An 18,970-nucleotide genomic window follows, 5' to 3' on the forward strand; every position below is an offset into this window, starting at 1 on the left:
GAAACCTTGTTCATACTCTTCCTATTATTTTCTACTCGTCCATTCAAAATATTTTTCTTCGTCCTCCTGTACTTAAGGGTAGGACTCTTTTCTAAAAAATCCTTTTTCTACCCACTTTTTGGTTCCCTTTCCTTATTTTTCAATCCCTTTTGGGCTCCTTTTTAATTTTTTTATCTCTTTGATAATTTTAACCTTCTTTTTCAAACTTCTCACCTATCCCTCCCTTGTCCACTACACTTAACCCTTTCACACCCTCGATTCCCCCATTCTCCCTGTTTCCACCTTTAACCCTTTCACACCCACGAACACAACCTCTTCCCCTCCTCCCTCCCCTTCCCTGTTAACCCTTTGACACCCACCGACACAAAAGATTGACCACGATGTGTCGTCACAACAGATGGCGGATCCGTCACGGGAGGATGAACAGGTCACCTTGTTGGGAGAGGAAGGATTGCGGGCGGGCGGACAGACGTTGAAACTAGGGTAATTCTTTGCCTCTCTCTCTCTCCCATCTTAAGCCCGTCCTAGCTTGGAAGCGTAGTCGGGCGACATTTAGAGCCCGTTCATATTTTGAGTTCCACCCAATTTTTCCCGAATGTCCTGTAGGTAATATAATTTAAATGAGAGTGTTCCCACTATACACGACACGATTTTTTTTCCGGACAAGTGGGGACAGGCTCTTAGTAGCGCGTAATAGTCACCTGAACAACCAAACCTATGTGTCTCTCTCTCCCATCTTAGGCCCGTCCTAGCTTGGAAGCGTAGTCGGGCGACATTCAGAGCCCGTTCCTATTTTGAGTTCCACCCAATTTTTCCCGAATGTCCTGTAGTTAATATAATTTAAATGAGAGTGTTCCCATTACACACGACACAAGTGGGAACGGGATCTTAGCGCGTAGTCACCTGAACAACCAAACCTATGTGAACATGGTAGAAAGTCTACAGACGGTCTTGATTTTTCAGGCGACTACGCGCTCGTTAAAAGTCGCACGACTACGCTTCCAATATGCGACGGGTCTTACCCCTGTTTACGCTACTTTAGTTAAAGTTCCAAACAAGGGTAACTTGACTCTCATATTTACCCCCCTTATGGTCTGAATATAGTGTGAGTTTAAGTTTAATAATTGGACTTAGCAATCTGATTGGCTGAAAAGTTTGAAATCAACCAATCAAATTGTTCGATCCAATAGATAAACTGAAGTTTAAACTCTTCTACAGACGGTCTTGATTTTTCAGGCGATGACGCGCTCGTTAAAAGTCGCACGACTACGCTTCCAATAGGCGACGGGTCTTACCCCTGTTTACGCTACTTTAGTGAAAGTTCCAAACAAGGGTAACTTGACTCATATTTACCCCCCCTTATGGTCTGAATATAGTGTGAGTTTAAGTTTAATTATTGGACTTAGCAATCTGATTGGCTGAAAAGTTTGAAATCAACCAATCAAATCGTTCGATCCAATAGATAAACTGAAGTTTAAACTCTGATTATAGTCCTGGCCAGTGACCAATAGTTAGGGTTTTACAGGGTTTATACGCGACCTGAAAAAATTGGAAAACCTGGAAAAGTCGTGGAATCTGAAAATCGGCCAAAAAGTCATGGAAAATCGTGAAAATTTAAAGAAAACCTGGAAAAGTCATGGAATTTGCTACCCAGTCAAAAATTAAAAATGTTCAAAATAAATATCAAGTTTTTCCGAAAAACGGCCTGCGGCGCATTCCCCCTCATATTCCTTCACGTTCGGCATATTGCATGTTTTATTTAAATGAAGGGGTAATCTTACTGATTTTTAAGTATCTCCGCTCCCTAATTTTCTGGAAAAGTCATGGAATTTCATCCCTGGAAAAGCGTATAAACCCTGTTTTAGAATCGCTATAGGATAAGATAGACTCTTGAGTGGAAGGCACCCACTAGGCGAGGTTAACGCCTTAGGCGTTCTCTACCACCTAACCCCGAGAGCTCCATTATTACGTGGTCAAATTCTCAAATAAATGAGGATAAAGTTCCATACCTCGGCTGGGATCGAACCCACGCCCACCTGTTTACCAGGCGAGCGTCTTGACCACTACGCCACCGAGGCAGTTTATTGGTAAACAAATAGAACTGGTTAGTTAAAAGCTTCATTGTCTATTCTGACTGGATACCACTGGTAAAAAGTTTCTGGTTTTCACTTTTGTCCAGCCAATCAGACTAGGTTGTGTACTGCCCGGGGCCACAATTTAGATTTTAAGTTTTTAACCGCGTGAATTAATCATCTGAAACTACTTTGGAAAGAAAGATTTTGGACTGAAAAGAAAAACACTTGCATTTTTGTCTTCCAAAAATCTTTCTTTTTAATCTGGTTTACCAAGTTAGTGTGTGTAGGTACTAAAAATAATTTAACAAAAAACTTGTTCCATTGAATTTTGTTGTTGAACTTTGAATTAAGATTAGCCCTTTAAGCCTTTGATTAATCCTATGAGTTTAATTTGAGTTTAAAACTTTGAAAGTGTGGCCCGCATGGTTATTTCGGAGTTTTTACACCCAATATTGCTTTCCTTTCCTTATTATCTGGTTGTATAATTTCCTTCAGATTGGGCTTTTTGCGTACGAGAGGTTTTATAATTTACTTGGCCTCTTGCATTCTTAGGAGAATGTGTAGGTACTAAAAATAATTTAACAAAAAAAACTTGTTCCGTTGAATTTTGTTGTTGAACTTTGAATTAAGATTAGCCCTTTAAGCCTTTGATTAATCCTATGAGTTTAATCCACATAAGTTTAACTTTGAAAGTGTGGCCCGCATGGTTATTTCGGAGTTTTTACACCCAATATTGCTTTCCTTCTTTTTATCTGGTTGTACATATAATTTCCTTCAGATTGGGCTTTTTGCGTACGAGAGGTTTTATAATTTACTTGGCCTCTTGCATTCTTAGGAGAAAAAAAATGTTTTACAGTTGCAGTGAGCTATTAATAGTGTGCTAAGTAAGCAAGTCTTACATCATATGAACACATGTGTTTACCAGGTATTTCTTCTACAGATAATACACGCTTGTGCCCCCTATGTTCCTTCTGTCCTTTTATGATATGTTCTGTATTATGGTCACCTACTATGGTCCTAGAATATTGACGTGATCACAATCTCTGGCACTTTGCCATAGTGTCTGACTACATGTTAAGAACACACCCCAGAAAGTTTGCCCTTCATCAAATACTAACTAGGTCCTCCCCCCCTCTCTCCTGGGGGGGTCCGGGGGTGCCTCACTTCAACAGGTTTGTAGCCGGTGTCGCGCTGCGTGAACGCATGCCCGCGTTCGAACGCATGCTATGGCGTGCATGCCGCGGGAATGTGTTTCTGCGGCAGGCAGAGATTGAGACACCACTGGAGGACATTAACTCGGGAGATCCTGTGTACAAGTCGGTGTTTATTATCTTCTTCCAAGGAGATCAGCTGAAGACTAGGGTCATGAAGATCTGTGAAGGTAAGAAACTATCCCCTGTGGTGTACTGGTTGGCACAGTGGACTTCGGATTTGCAAGTTTGTGGTTCAAATCCAAATTAAAGCATGAAATAGATTAATAGAGGGAACTGTAACTGCTAAGGTCTTATCGTCCCGAAATCGAAGAGAAGAGGATGTGAATATCGGAGAAACCAGCCGTTTCGAGAACAAGCCTGACGGGAATCGAACCAGCTAACCAGTGCTTATAAGGCAGGTGTGTTACCCTACATAATAACTAGGCTGACTACTGACTACTCTGTTCCTTCAGCGGTGTTTGTTTTGTACTCTGGCTTAAAATTTGAAGGCCTCAAAATGAAAAAGTAAAACAGACATTCTCCGTCACCACAATCGAATTACCTAACGTTATTCATCCTCCAGGGTTCAATTACCTAATTATCTCAATTTTTTTGTGGTAAAGCAGAGCTTTTTCACATCTTTTGTGAATATTACAACATTGTAAATGCAGTTTCTTTGTGTTATTATATTACAAGTTTGGTGCTCACTGCAGCATTGTAGGATTTTTCCAATATCTCAATAATCCTAAAATCCAATGTTTACCTACCATGCTGGCACCGGTCGCTATGCGCATTTATTTCTAAGTCATAGCTACTCATTTTCCTCACGAGGCTGAGTGGGCCCCGCAACAGCGTTCCCCTCAATGCGCTTCCATCGGACTTCCCAGTTGACGTGGACTGTAGGTAATGTTAGGTGATGACTTTTGCCTAGATCGATATAAGTCTAGCACAAAGTGAAGGGGACACACGAATGCGAGCGTTTTACGTATATTCATAACATAAGCATAAGACTGTCTCAGATGTCACGTAAAATAGATGAAACTAATGCTAAGTAATTCTTTAATATTAATATCATTATTATTATTTAATATTAATTCTTCTTCCTTTGTTTTTGAAGAACTAACCTAGAACATTACTAAGTGCCTCCTTTGCAATCAATTTCCGTATTTCAATAATCTTTCCCTTCCTCCAGGGTTCCGTGCTACTCTGTACCCATGTCCGGAAGCCCCTACTGATCGTCGTGAAATGTCCATGGGTGTCACCACACGTATAGATGATGACTATGGGGCTTGGGCATGGGCCTAGATTGATATAAGTCTAGCAAAAAGTGAAGGAGACACACGAATGCGAGGGTTTTACGTATATTCATAACATAAGCATAAGACTGTCTCACATGTCACGTAAAATAGATGAAACTAATGCTAAGTAATTCTTTAATATTAATATCATTATTATTTAATATTAATTCTTCTTCCTTTGTTTTTGAAGAACTAACCTAGCTCAAAGTTTTTCCGCTTGAGTAGGAATTTCTTAATTAAGTGCCAGGTCTAAAATTTAATTTTAATTAAAGAAAAAAACAAGGCTGAATTCAAAATGAGGTTGTGGCGAACTTTGTTGTTGATTTTGTAAGAAGGAATAACTTTGTAAGGCATACAAAAGTCTTTTGTAAATGCTTGGAATTCTTTGTATACAGGATATCTTTGTACTTTGTAGTAATAAATAATGATAAAATTCCATGTCTCAGCTGGAATTGAACCAGCACCCTCCTGTTTACCACGCGAACGTTTTGACCGCTACGCCACTTTGGGAGGTTTGGAGATTTCCCGTTTTGCCTTTGTATGAATTTGGGAAACGTGGTGTACTTGGTGTTATTTGTCAGTAATAAATAATGATAAAATTCCATGTCTTAGCTGGAATTGAACCCACACCCTCCTGTTTACCACGCGAACGTTTCGACCGCTACGCCACTTTGGGAGGTTTGGAGATTTCCCGTTTTGCCTTTGTATGAATTTGGGAAACGTGGTGTACTTGGTGTTATTTGTCCAAACAGTATTTCTTGCACCCCCTGTATTTTCAAAACCTTTGGGAAATTTTTACCGTGTGTCTACAAAGTCTTGAACAACCTATATATTTCAAGTTTTACCTTTTTTTTTTCTCTCCCGAGTGTAAACTTGCAAAGTTTAGAGTGAGTTTTAATTAGAATTTTCTGTGCATGGCGTTTTTTAAATTATTTTTCATGTAAACATCTTTCATTTTTTACACAGTCAAAGAGATTTTTTGGGTGGCTTTTTTTGTCTGACGTCTGAGCGCTCAAAATGAAAGCTTTGATCTTTTTTTTAACCATTTGTTTGGAATAGATATTACTAGGCTTCAAATTCGATACCCTTTTCACCTATTTCTAATAATTTATTTTACTTACTATATATACACAGTTATTTGCCGACGTTATGTAGCTTGGTTCACTGGGCTTCTGTGTCTGTCTGCATGAAGGTTTTTGAGTATAGAATTCTGAATTGCTGAAACTTTCATCTTCTCTATCATTTATTTTGCCAAGTTCCTGGGGCTTGGAAAATGAGGGTGGTAACACTTCAACCTAATGTGCATGTATTGTGAATCTTAAGTTTAGTCCAAACCACTCAGCTTTTAGTCTTCTCTATCATTTATTTTGCCAAGTTCCTGGAGCTTGGAAAATGAGGGTGGTAACACTTCAACCTAGTGTGCATGTGAATCTTAAGTTTAGTCCAAACCACTCAGCTTTTAGCTTCAGCTTCAAACTATAGGCCAAGCATATTTCCTTCTATTAAAGACATAATAAAATGGACATTTAGGTATTTGCATAAATATTCTACGTTAGCCCATTACCCTCGCTTCATTTTAATAATTAGGATGTTTCTGAGCATGTTTAACCCTTTCATTCTAAATGTATTCCTTGATTTTCTTGAATCACAATGTTCCTTTGCTATCCTGATTTTCCTGTTATTTTCCGCCAGGAGTTATCTTCTCCATCATTTATTTTGCCAAGTTCTTGGGGCTTGGAAAATGAGGGTGGTAACACTTCAACCTAATGTGCATGTATTGTGAATCTTAAGTTTAGTCCAAACCACTCAGCTTTTAGCTTCAGCTTCAAACTGTAGGCCAAGCATATTTCCTTCTATTAAAGACATAAAAAATAAAATGGACATTTAGGTATTTGCATAAATATTCTGCGTTAGCCCATTACCCTCGCTTATTTTAATAATTAGGACGTTTCTGAGCATGTTAGTCCTTTTATTCCAAATGTATTCCTTTATTTCCTTGAATCACAATGTTCCTTTGCTATCCTGATTTTCCTGTTATTTTCCGCCAGGAGTTTTATCATTAGGCTTTTTTTAGCAAAGTTAATCATTAATTCGTTGGTGAAATCCATCATCAAAGTCTCGAACGGTCTGTCCGATTTTATTGAAATTTTTGCAAAAAATGTTAGAGACATCAAGGGACTTTTCTCATTAAATTTTAAGCCACTCGGGCCTCTGGTGAAGATTCTGGGTCATTGAGGCCTTGAACAGTCTGTCCGATTTAATTGAAATTTTTGAAAAAAATGTTAGAGACATCAAGGGACTTTTCTCATTAAATTTTAAGCCACTCGGGCCTCTGGTGAAGATTCTGGGTCATTGAGGCCTTTTGTTGGGCTCTTTTTGTGATGTAGAACTCAACGAATAATTTCGTTTATTTGTCTGACAGGTTCGTAAGATCAAGGCTATCTATCATACTCTGAACTTCTTCAATTTGGACGTAACCCAGAAGAAATCCATCATCAAAGTCGCGAACGGTCTGTCCGATTTTATTGAAATTTTTGCAAAATAAATTAGAGACATCAAGGGACTTTTCTCATTAAATTTTAAGCCACTCGGGCCTCTGGTGAAGATTCCGGGTCATTGAGGCCTTTTGTTGGGGCTCTTTTTGTGATGTAGAACTCAACCAATAATTTCGTTTATTTGTCTGACAGGTTCGTAAGATCAAGGCTATCTATCATACTCTGAACTTCTTCAATTTGGACGTAACCCAGAAGTGTCTGATTGCTGAATGTTGGGTACCTGTGTTGGATATTGACGCTATTCAACTTGCTCTGCGCCGTGGAACCGTAAGTTCTTCTAGTTCATTTTCAGTTCTAAGTTTTGATCTGAAAACAAGCTTTGGGGGAAAAAAAAAGAAAAAAAAATCCAAATATACCTATGTAGGTACATCCCGATTTTGAAAATAATCGATATAGGGATTCTCGAGATATAAAGAATTTAATGGGGGGGGAAAAAAAAGAAATTTTGTTCTTTTAGAAGTACCTATCTAATTACATACTTACCAACTTTATCAAGTAATAAAACTTCAAATGTATCTTAGGAACAAGATTTATGAAAAGTGTTCATCAATCGAAATTCCCTTTTTTATGGCTTTCTTTCGCTCGTAACTGACAGGGTTCTCCTGGAGGAACTCTTCCTTTTTAATTTCTGCATGGTTTTATTTTTTCCACTACTGTTCCAACAAGGATTTAAAATACAGAAAAAAAACATCGTAACTTGGGAATTTGAGCCACACAAATATGGGGGCTTTTAAGAAGCCTTTGTACACAGAAACTTTGTAAACCCAAGGTTTTTTTTAATTTTCAAGAGATCTTGAAATTTGATTTAAATCTTCAATTTTGAGAGGGGGAAAAAATCTTGAAACTTGATTAGCCTTTAAAAAAAACATTATTGGTTTTAATGTGAACAATCGGGTACAAAAATCCTTCATAGAAAACACAAAAATCCTAACAGAATACGGATATCCTAAAAAAAGAAAAAAAAAACATCAATTTTTTTCTAACCCTTTTTCTTGCTCGCCTTTTGATTTTTTCCTCGTTTTTCATTTGCGTTGTTTTGGTTTTTCTCTTTTGTTTTACCCCCCCTCCCCACCTCCTGGTTCTAATTAAATGGCGCCTGACGTGTGACTAAATATCAACCTGCTCCTGTAAAAACTACTAAATGGGCTCAAAATAAATCACCTCTAAATGGACGCAAAATGCTTCAAATGGATACGAATTGTGGTCAAAATGGAATCAATTTGCTCTCATTGGATACAAATCGCTTTGGATGGAACCTTGTGGCGTCCCAAATGGATACAAATCGCTTTGAATGTCATCAAATCTCGCTTCAAATGGATACACATTGCTTTGAATGTCATCAAATCTCGCTTCAAATGGACACACATTGCTCTAAATGGACTTAAATCGAATCAAATCTTGCTTTAACTGGAATTGAATCGTCCCATCTGGCATTAAATTGCACCAAATGGCTTTAATCGGACTGAAATGTGTGTAAAAATAGCAGGAAGGTGGGTTGACTTCTACTGAATCGATGACTCGTGCTCTGATCAGCGATGATTCTATTGCTAGACAGAACAACGCTGGACCTGTACAACTTGGGTATGTAGAATCTATAGAATAGAATAGAATACACCTTGCTTATCCTGATAGAATAGGACTGAAAAGTCCCTTTACCCCTGCAGTCTAAACAAGGTCTCACATTTTTATAAATAGTTTATTGGTGAACAAATAGAACTGGTTAGTTAAAAGCTTCATTGTCTATTCTGACTAGATACCACTGGTAAAAAGACGCTTTTCACTTTTGTCCAGCCAATCAGACTAGGTTGTGTACTGCCCGGGGCCACAATTTAGATTTTAAGTTTTTAACCGTGTGAATTAATCATCTGAAACTACTGTGGAAAGAAAGATTTTGGACTGAAAAGAAAAACACTTGCATTTTTGTCTTCAAAAAATCTTTCTTTTTAATCTGGTTTAGGTACTAAAAATAGTGTGTGTTGTGTAGGTACTAAAAATAATTTAACAAAAAACTTGTTCCATTGAATTTTGTTGTTGAACTTTGAATTAAGATTAGCCCTTTAAGCCTGAATAGAATAGAATAGAATACACCTTGCTTATCCTGATAGAATAGGACTGAAAAGCCCCTTTACCCCTGCAGTCTAAACAAGGTCTCACATTTTTATAAAGGGTGTTCCATTAAGAACGCCCACATTTGAAATGCTAATAAAACGCAGGTTATTTGGAGTATCAAAAAAAGTAATATTTCTATGGAAAGTACACACTTTGCCATTATTTATGGAATTCAATAACAGTCATATGTCCCCAAGTGATAACTTGCAGGAGCCCATTCGTTGGACCCAGTTTTCCACCATTTTTCCATACATATCACACAAACCACACCAAATGGGCAGTTTATGTGAATGTAGTGATTTCTCATGAATCACATGTGTATTTTCAGTTCACCTATAGCGCATATTTTGCTCATTGACAAATCCAGCATGCTAAAAATGAGCTTAATCGCACAAAAGATTTTTTGGACCCAAGAGGTTTTGAAATTTCCACTAATCACTCAAATTTTCGATGATACGTTTAGACCATTAGTAAAAGTTGCTGGTTCATGTACCTAGCCATGATTAAATGGCATACATTAAGGAACAACCTGGCGTCAAATTCAAACAAATTAAAGCATGGGGTAGGCTGAGAATGAAATAACAAATTAGGGCGTTCCTATTGGGACACCCTTTAGTTTATTGGTAAACAAATAGAACTGGTTAGTTAAAAGCTTCATTGTCTATTCTGACTGGATACCACTGGTAAAAAGTTTCTGGTTTCATCTTGAATTACTCGTGGTGAAGCTAAGATAGCTTTTTCCTAATTTTTGTTTATATCACTGTATGACTAAGCCTCCTTGAAATCTGTCGACTCTACACTCATAAATGATCATTTGACTCTTGTAATACCGCCACTGGTCGCTACAGACTTAAACACACATAAATATCCAATTCAATCGAACCCCAGAGCTCCGGTGTACAAGCCTCGTTTTCTACACACTCAGCCACGAAGATTTCTATTTAGGACATTTGTGACAAACATTAATTCCTAACTTTTTTCAAGGTTTCTAAAAGCGGTCTGTAAAATCTTCCCTTTTTCTTTTCAGATCTGGAAGATTTTCTTCGGCGGTCGCTACATCATTCTACTCATGGGTTTGTTCTCCATGTACACGGGTCTCATCTATAACGATGTATTCTCCAAGTCTCTCAACCTATTCGGTTCGAACTGGAAGAATAACTATAACTCGTCTACTCTGGCCTCTAACAAGGATCTGCAGATGGACCCTAAGGACGACTATATTCAGTACCCCTACCCTTTCGGTCTGGACCCGATATGGCAACTGTCCGAAAATAAGATCGTCTTCCTTAATACGTACAAGATGAAGATTTCCATTATTATTGGTGAGTACATAACTCCATATTTTACATCAAAATACTCGGAAGAAAATCGAACACCTTTTTTTATGAACAAAAAATCTTGTTTTCAAGTCATCAGACTGAACACTGAAGTCATTTTTGGCCAATCAGATGTTTGAAAGTAATGCTTCAGTGCATCGTCAAGGCCAGTATTTTATTCATGAATGGCCCTTAGTCTAAAATCCCTCTAAAAAATTGTTTTTATTTATTAAAGACATTTATTTAAATACAAATGAAGTTTATTTTATTATTGTTGTTGACTTGTTTATTCTCAGGTGTGATTCACATGTTGTTCGGAGTGTCTCTCTCGTTCTTCAACAACACTTACTTCAAACGTCGCCTGAACATAATCACCGAGTTTATTCCTCAGGTAAGTTTTATTTATATCGGGGTCTAGACACATCATATGAACACATAGGTTTTTTACTTTCCTTATTTTTATCTTGCCCTTGGGATCAGTTGGTCAAAAATTTTAATATTCGGGTTTTTAAAAAAAATATATTCTTTTCTATTTTCCAAAAGGAGTCGTGACCCCTTTTTATTTTAGCATATTTATTTTTGAAATAGGTCTAGAACTCTAGACACATCATATGAACACATTGGTTTTTTACTTTCCTTATTTTTATCTTGCCCTTGGGATCAGTTGGTCAAAAATTTTAATATTCGGGTTTTATAAAAAATATATTCTATTCTATTTTCCAAAAAGAGTCGTGACCCCTTTTTATGTTAGCATATTTATTTTTGATAACCTAAGTATTCTTTTATAATTATATTTTGGTCGAAACTTTTCCAAGTCCGAAAATTTTTTCTCAGTCCCATGTTTTTTTTTTTTTTTTTTTTTTTTTTTTTTTTTTAAAATACCTTTTTTTCAAGTGGTAAAATACTCGGCCGTCAACACAGAGACTACCTATGGTACTAGTTTGTGCCCCCTCTGTACTTATTAGCCGTTCATCACATGGTTCTGTTCGAACGCAGGACTCACGCTAATGAAGGATGTGACGAGTTTACTGTTCATAGGACAGGGTGTCTTGGGCCAGGTGAGTTTGGACTGTGGGAATTTTCAGCCCTGACAGTAGTAGATTCGGCAGGGGTTAACCGGCAGTGGGGCAATGCGCTTACTTGTTCATGCAGAAGGTTCCGCTTTCCAGAGTCAAGAAAACTACACTTATTTCGATTGCAAATACTTTCGAATTCTATTCTTATTTGTTTAAGATATTTGATAGAAGGAACTGTATCTGCTACTGTATGTCGCGGAAGCGAAAAGAGAAGGAAGAGCAGGCTAGGAGAAAGCCAGCCGTTCCGAGAACGAACTTACCTGTTTAGGCGATAAAATCCCGGTCCGGCCGGAAATCAAAACCCGCGACCTAGCGCTGACGCCTACCTTACTTCTCACTTCAGATATCTATCTATCTATCTATCTATCTATCTATCTATATATATTCTTTGCTTTCTTTATGTACAAGATATATCGATTAATGGAGCAGTTGCAAATGGGTAAAAATTATAAATAAATGGTCGATTCCTATGTAAAAAGTTGGGAAAAATCCAAATTTCAGGTTAAAACTCCGAAAAAATAACTGTAAAAGGTCGAAAATTCAATTTTTATTTTCCGTTCTAATGAAAAAGTTCAAATATGTGTGACGTCAGACTTTACGCAGTTGTTTTTTTCGTCCGTTAGGTAGCGCCACTATGCAAGCGCGCTAGCGGAGGAGCAGAAAGAACTGCGCACAAACACATTAATGCGTTGCCTGTTGCCTGCAAGGGAGCTTTGCTCGGGACATTTGATGTGACGTCATCGCCTACGGGAGCGTATGCCGTGACGTCAAGGTTACAATTTACCGGTATTTTCTAAATCGATTTATCTCGGGATCTAGAAGTCGTAGAAGACAAAGAAAAATTCCGTTGGTCCTCATTTTTCCTGCTCTAAGATTTCGAAACATCACCCAAGTAAGCGCAACTGATCTATTCCATCCTGTTTTATTCTAATTTCTTTCTATTCTATTCAATGCTATTGACAGAAATTCCTGGTCATCTGTGCCGTGGCTTGTATCCCGTGGATGTTACTCGCCAAACCCATCCTCATCATGAAGGAGACCAAGCGCAAACACGAACAGCTAATGTCTACCCATGAGCATGAGAATGGAGACCTGGAGGCGGGACATGCCGCCCCTGTAGCGCCAGCACCGGCTAAACACGATGAGAGTGAAGATGTATCAGAGATGTTCATACACCAGGGTATTCATACCATTGAGTATGTACTGGGCAGCGTGTCACACACTGCGTCCTACCTACGTCTGTGGGCACTTAGCTTGGCTCATGCACGTAAGTAAAGCTAGGATTACACTGTTTGCTCAGTGGGCAAATATTTGCACCAGAAATATAAATAATTATTTGCAGGGGTATTACATGTGAGCAAATATTGTGTTTGAAAATGTTTGCGCAAATAGAGAAAAATAAAAATTTGCTCACGTCAAAAATAAAAGTTTCCCACTATATTACTTACACCATTTGCAGTTCTTGCATCAAGAAAATATTTGCCTGTTTTAAAATTCTTTGTTTTCTTTTTAATTTTCTAAAAAATCTAGGATTACACTCTTTGCTCAGTGAGCAAATATATGCTCAAATTGTTTGGAAAAGTATAAAAAATAGTGTAATGATCTAAAAAATATTTGGCAAATATTTTCTCTCTATGCTTGCCAGTGCCAGTTATTTGCTCATGTTTGCTCTGTAGAAACAAATAAATTTTCATTTTATACTTGCTGACTTGGGACTATATTACACTTAGGCAAATATTTGTTTGGGCAAACACAGTGAGCAAATATTTGCCAAATATTTTTTAGGTTATTACACTATTTTCTATACTTTTCCAAACAAATTTGAGCAAATATTTGCTCACTGAGCAAACAGTATAATCCTAGCTTAATAGTTGACATTTATATGAGACTTAAAGTCTGGGGATGTTAAACAGAGAGTAGACTAGTGTCTAGCTGGGGGACTATAAACAGGGAGGAGAACAGCTAACCCTAACCAGCCTAGCTAGCTGGCAGCATTTCAAAGGGTTCTCTCTGCTTTTAAAGAATAAGCACAAGTCCTCACGATGGTTGACTGCGGTTCAGGACGAGTCAATTAAACATGGCTAGAGACCATCACCCCGGTGCATGGCAGATACAAAAGATATCTTTCCTTTATTCTGCCATCACCATTCGGCTACAGCTGAAGCCGCTACAACAGCTGAAGCCGCTACAACAGCTGAAGCCGCTACAACAGCTGAGTTTGACGGGAAATTTGTGTAATGTTTCAGAATTATCCGAGGTCCTCTGGTCCATGGTTCTACAGAATGGGCTCAAGTTTGAGTCGGCTATAGGAGGAGTTGTACTGTGGGCTATCTTCGCATTCTGGGCAGTACTCACTGTGGGTATCCTGGTACTTATGGAGGGTCTATCTGCTTTCCTTCACACACTCCGTTTACATTGGTGAGTAACAGAGCCTTTCTTTATCCATTTGGTTTGTTACCTATACCGTATTGTACTTTATGAGTAGTGCAATATTTTAACTGTTGAGATAAAGGGACTACATGTCCAAATTCGACAGTCTAGTCTAACCAAATAAAGCATTAATATCTAATCCATTTCTGTTCTAACCCTTCTCCAGCCAAGATTTCTATTCAACGGAGGTTTAAAACGTATAAAACGGAGGTTTAAAACGTATAAACGGGGTTGGATGGAAGAGAATGCCCTAGGCATTAATCCCGCCTCTGAGTTAGAATTTTTCAATATTTTTTTTTTCTTTTCTTTCTTTCTTTATTCAATTTTCGTTTTCTTTTGTTAATTTATCATTTTGTTATTTTGTTTTGTGTACCTCTTTGTAAATATTGCTTTCTGGTGTTCTCGTGTTGACACAGCACCTAAGTGGGAAGTATGGTGTCTCTTATCACCCATCTGATGAGGGACATACTACGGAATGGGCATGATAGGAGTCTATTGTAGTAGCTGTGTCATTGCTACGAAATAAAAACGGCGGTGAAACACTCATCAATCATCATCATCAAATTTTAAGTCGTTCCACAAATGGGTCAACTATGAACAAAGCCTCTCCATCATGTTCTACCTTTGAAATTTTCTTCGTTTATCACAGAGTTTGGATATAATCCTCTGAAACACTCATAAAAAAAGAAGAAGAAGAAGAAGAAGAAGAAAAAGAAGAAGAAGAAGAAGAAGAAAAAGAAGAAGAAGAAGAAGAAGAAGAAGAAGAAGAAAAAAACAATAAGATCAGCAAACAATCCCTCATTTTCTTCTTTTAACTCACCTCTAACTCGGAGGAATTTCTTCGAGATGGCCTTGACTTCATTGTCCGAGTTCTTTAGGATACACGCGTATTCTCCAGCATCGTATTCCGTGACTGGAATAAACTCCAGGCGCTCATTGAGAATTCGAATGTTAGGTGCCGGATTTTGAGATATGTACTGGCCGTTCTTGGTCCACTCGACGATTTCATTGTCCAAGTTTACTGAAATAAGGAAAGGTAAAGTGTTTATTGAAGATAAAAGTAACATCTGTAACGAGAGCCCACACGACACCATTTACCTCTTCAATTGTCCATCAAAGCCCACACAACTCACACCTCTGGATCTATGGCTTAAACCAATTGATGTGGCAGAATTCCTGGGACTACCAGGTTAAAACTCCGAAAAAATAACTGTAAAAGGTCGAAAATTCAATTTTTATTTTCCGTTCTAATGAAAAAGTTCAAATATGTGTGACGTCAGACTTTACGCAGTTGTTTTTTTCGTCCGTTAGGTAGCGCCACTATGCAAGCGCGCTAGCGGAGGAGCAGAAAGAACTGCGCACAAACACATTAATGCGTTGCCTGTTGCCTGCAAGGGAGCTTTGCTCGGGACATTTGATGTGACGTCATCGCCTACGGGAGCGTATGCCGTGACGTCAAGGTTACAATTTACCGGTATTTTCTAAATCGATTTATCTCGGGATCTAGAAGTCGTAGAAGACAAAGAAAAATTCCGTTGGTCCTCATTTTTCCTGCTCTAAGATTTCGAAACATCACCCAAGTAAGCGCAACTGATCTATTCCATCCTGTTTTATTCTAATTTCTTTCTATTCTATTCAATGCTATTGACAGAAATTCCTGGTCATCTGTGCCGTGGCTTGTATCCCGTGGATGTTACTCGCCAAACCCATCCTCATCATGAAGGAGACCAAGCGCAAACACGAACAGCTAATGTCTACCCATGAGCATGAGAATGGAGACCTGGAGGCGGGACATGCCGCCCCTGTAGCGCCAGCACCGGCTAAACACGATGAGAGTGAAGATGTATCAGAGATGTTCATACACCAGGGTATTCATACCATTGAGTATGTACTGGGCAGCGTGTCACACACTGCGTCCTATCTACGTCTGTGGGCACTTAGCTTGGCTCATGCACGTAAGTAATAGTTGACATTTATGTGTAATGTAAATGCAGTTTCTTTGTGTTATTATGTCACAACTTTGGTGCTCACTGCAGCATTGTAGGATTTTCCCCAATATCTCAGCTTGTTTTTCTTGTCGTTGTTGTTATTAGATGTTGTTTTTGTATGGTTTCTGTCCTTTTTACATTCATTACCTACCAAACTTTAGGAAGAACATGGTTTTTGTCTATTTTTCTAGCAGTTAGTAAATACTTGGCCATTTGAATTATTAATTTTTTCTTGAAGTTCTCTAAGAAATTGTAGTACTTTTGGTCTAAATTTGCACAAATTCGTCTAATGTATTTAATTTTAAAAAGAAAAAAAAAAAACTTTGGAGTTATTTCACTTTTAAGAAATATGGATTATTCTTTGCATTATAGAAAATAATTTATATCTACTGTGAATTACTATCTATTCTTTGCATTATTAGAATTGAAATCTTAGCTACGAGTTACTTAATTAATCTATTACTTATTTATTCCATTTTTACTTCAAATAACTTTTATCTTTCATAAATTATTTCCGATAAATATAAAATTTTACGTGTAGTGTTTGTAGTGATTGAAAAAACATCGGGTATATTTTCGATTACCCAAGTATTCTTTTATAATTGTATTTTGGTCGAAACTTTTCCAAGTCCGAAAAATTTTTCTCAGTCCGATGTTTTTTTTTCCTTCTTTATTAACATACCTACCTATTTTTCGTTCGGTTTTGTTTATTCTCAGGTGATCTTCCTCCTGTTCCTGTTCTTCTACCTGGTCCTGCTAATGTTTATCAAGTGGGTAAAATACTCGGCCGTCAACACAGAGACTACCTATGGTACTAGTTGTGCCCCCTCTGTACTTATTACGTTCATCAACATGGTTCTGTTCAAACCAGGCTCACCTAATGAAGGATGTGACGAGTTTATGTTCATCGGACAGGGTGTCTTGCAGGTGAGTTTGGGACTGGTGGGGAATTTTCAGCCCTGACAGTAGTAGATTCGGACAGGGTTAACCCAGTGGCAATGCGCTTACTTGTCATGCAGAAGGTTCCGTTCCCAGAGTCAAGAAAACTACACTTATTTCGATTGCAAATACTTTCCGGTATTCTATTCTTATTGTTTAAGATATTTGATAGAAGGAACTGTATCTGCTACTGTATCGTCCCGGAAGCGAAAAGAGAAGGAAGACAGGCTAGGAGAAAGCCAGCCGTTCCGAGAACGAACCTTACCTGTTTAGGATAAAATCCGGTCCGGCCGGAAATCAAACCCGCGACCTAGCGCTGACGCTACCCTTACTTCTCACTTCAGATAGTAAACAGTCTTGCAACCCTTTTTTAAATTTCTATTTTATTTTTATTCTATTCTAATGGAGCAGTTGCAAATGGGTAAAAATTATAAATAAATGGTCGATTCCTATGTAAAAAGTTGGGAAAAATCCAAATTTCAGGCAGCGCTGACACTACCCTTACTTCTTACTTCAGATAGTAAACAGTCTTGCAACCCTTTTTTAAATTTCCATTTTATTTTTATTCTATTCTAATTCCATCCTATTTTATTCTAATTTCTTTCTATTCTATTCTATTCTGTTGACAGAAATTCCTGGTCATCTGTGCCGTGGCCTGTATCCCGTGGATGTTACTCGCCAAACCCATCCTCATCATGAAGGAAACCAAGCGGAAACACGAACAGCTAATGTCTACCCAAAAATGAAGTATTTTTCTTTTCTTTTTCTTCCTTTTGGATACAATTCTCTAGCCCAGAGTCTTTCAGTCACATTGAGCCTAGGTCACTGGTTCGATTCCCGCCCCGGGGCGAACTTCATCCTAAACAGATAAGGTTCGTTCTCGGAACGTCTGGTTTTCTCCTATCCTGTCTTCCTTCTCTCTTCGCTTTCGGAACCATAGGACCTTAGCAGTTACAGCTCTCTCCATCAGACCTCTTGGGGAGGATAAAAAGAACTAGCGCTCGCAAGCCTAGCCTAACCCTGTTCATAACCACCACCTGGAAAAAAAAATTGAAGCGGTTTTGATAGAGGGAACTAACTGCTAAGGTCTTATCGTCCCAAAATCGAAAAGAGAAGGAAAACAGAATACGAGATAGCCAGCCGTTCCGAGAACGAACATTATCCGTTCAGGATAAAATCCGCCCCGGGCGGGAATCGAACCCGCGACCTAGCGCTTACAAGGCAGACGCACTACCAACCAAGCTAACTAGGCTGGCAGGGGTCGGAAAAGAAACAGATGTATGTTGTCATGGTTACCACTATAAACAACTTTGTACGCAGACAACGGAGATGGAACATAGAGCCATGGAATACCAGGCTCGATTTCAGGCTGAATTTGAGGGTTACATGTTTATAGTCTGATTTTCCCCTAAGATTCCCTTCTTGTAATTCGGAGCCTGTTCAGATGTAGGTCACAGACGTACGTATAGGAATGTACGTGCAAAAGCTCTCATAATCTCATATAAACATTTCCTAGTCAAGATACAAGAGTAGTTTTTCGTCGGTATTCATTTTTGTCCCATAATTCTATTATTTTGCGATCAACTTCTCAAATCAACAAAAAAATTCCACGTCTCAGCTGGGATTGACCCCACGTCCTTCTGACTACCAGGCGAGTATCTTAACCACTACGCTACCAAGGCAGAAAATCTTCCCACTATGAACGGGTTATTCCCAGGGGAAGATAAACCTGAAATCCAGGATAATGAAGATTCAGAAGAGAGAGCTGCGTTGATTGAGGAGCTGAGAAATATCCTGAGAAATAGGAGAAGGATCAAGAGAAGAAATGATCTGCTTAAGAGATGCCTTAAGGAGTTCTTCAAGAAAAGAAAGGTACGTATCCCGTAGGTGTCTGTAATTAAACGAACGAACAGAGGTTTGAGTTTTATTTCGAGTTTTCCGTTTTTTTTTTTTTTTTTTTTTTTTTAATTTCTGAAGTTTTTTTGTTCCGA

The 18,970-nt window shown here is 38.3% G+C and overlaps 1 protein-coding gene across 1 annotated transcript; it reads left to right on the top strand.

Moving 5' to 3' along the window:
• The first annotated feature begins 350 nt into the window (after window positions 1-350).
• LOC103509452 (V-type proton ATPase 116 kDa subunit a-like) lies at window positions 351-12,897 on the top strand. Its single transcript, XM_026823777.1, has 10 exons — window positions 351-483; window positions 3,248-3,456; window positions 4,461-4,561; window positions 6,989-7,066; window positions 7,254-7,388; window positions 8,605-8,702; window positions 10,215-10,552; window positions 10,843-10,937; window positions 11,512-11,598; window positions 12,583-12,897. The coding sequence occupies exons 1-10, from the start codon at window positions 398-400 to the stop codon at window positions 12,895-12,897; spliced, it is 1,542 nt and encodes a 513-aa protein (XP_026679578.1). The 5' UTR covers window positions 351-397.
• The last annotated feature ends 6,073 nt before the right edge of the window (window positions 12,898-18,970 follow it).

Source organism: Diaphorina citri, unplaced genomic scaffold (genome assembly GCF_000475195.1).
Source record: "Diaphorina citri unplaced genomic scaffold, Diaci psyllid genome assembly version 1.1 scaffold499, whole genome shotgun sequence".
NCBI classification, from domain to species: domain Eukaryota; kingdom Metazoa; phylum Arthropoda; class Insecta; order Hemiptera; family Psyllidae; genus Diaphorina; species Diaphorina citri.

Excerpts from the sequence above, each read along its gene's own strand:
- LOC103509452 (XM_026823777.1), top strand. The coding sequence starts at position 398 with ATGGCGGATCCGTCACGGGAGGATGAACAGGTCACCTTGTTGGGAGAG. Across the intron at positions 7,067-7,253 it reads AGAAGAAATCCATCATCAAA|GTTCGTAAGATCAAGGCTAT; the intron begins GTCGCGAACGGT and ends TTTGTCTGACAG. Across the intron at positions 10,938-11,511 it reads TCACCGAGTTTATTCCTCAG|CCGTTCATCACATGGTTCTG; the intron begins GTAAGTTTTATT and ends TGTACTTATTAG.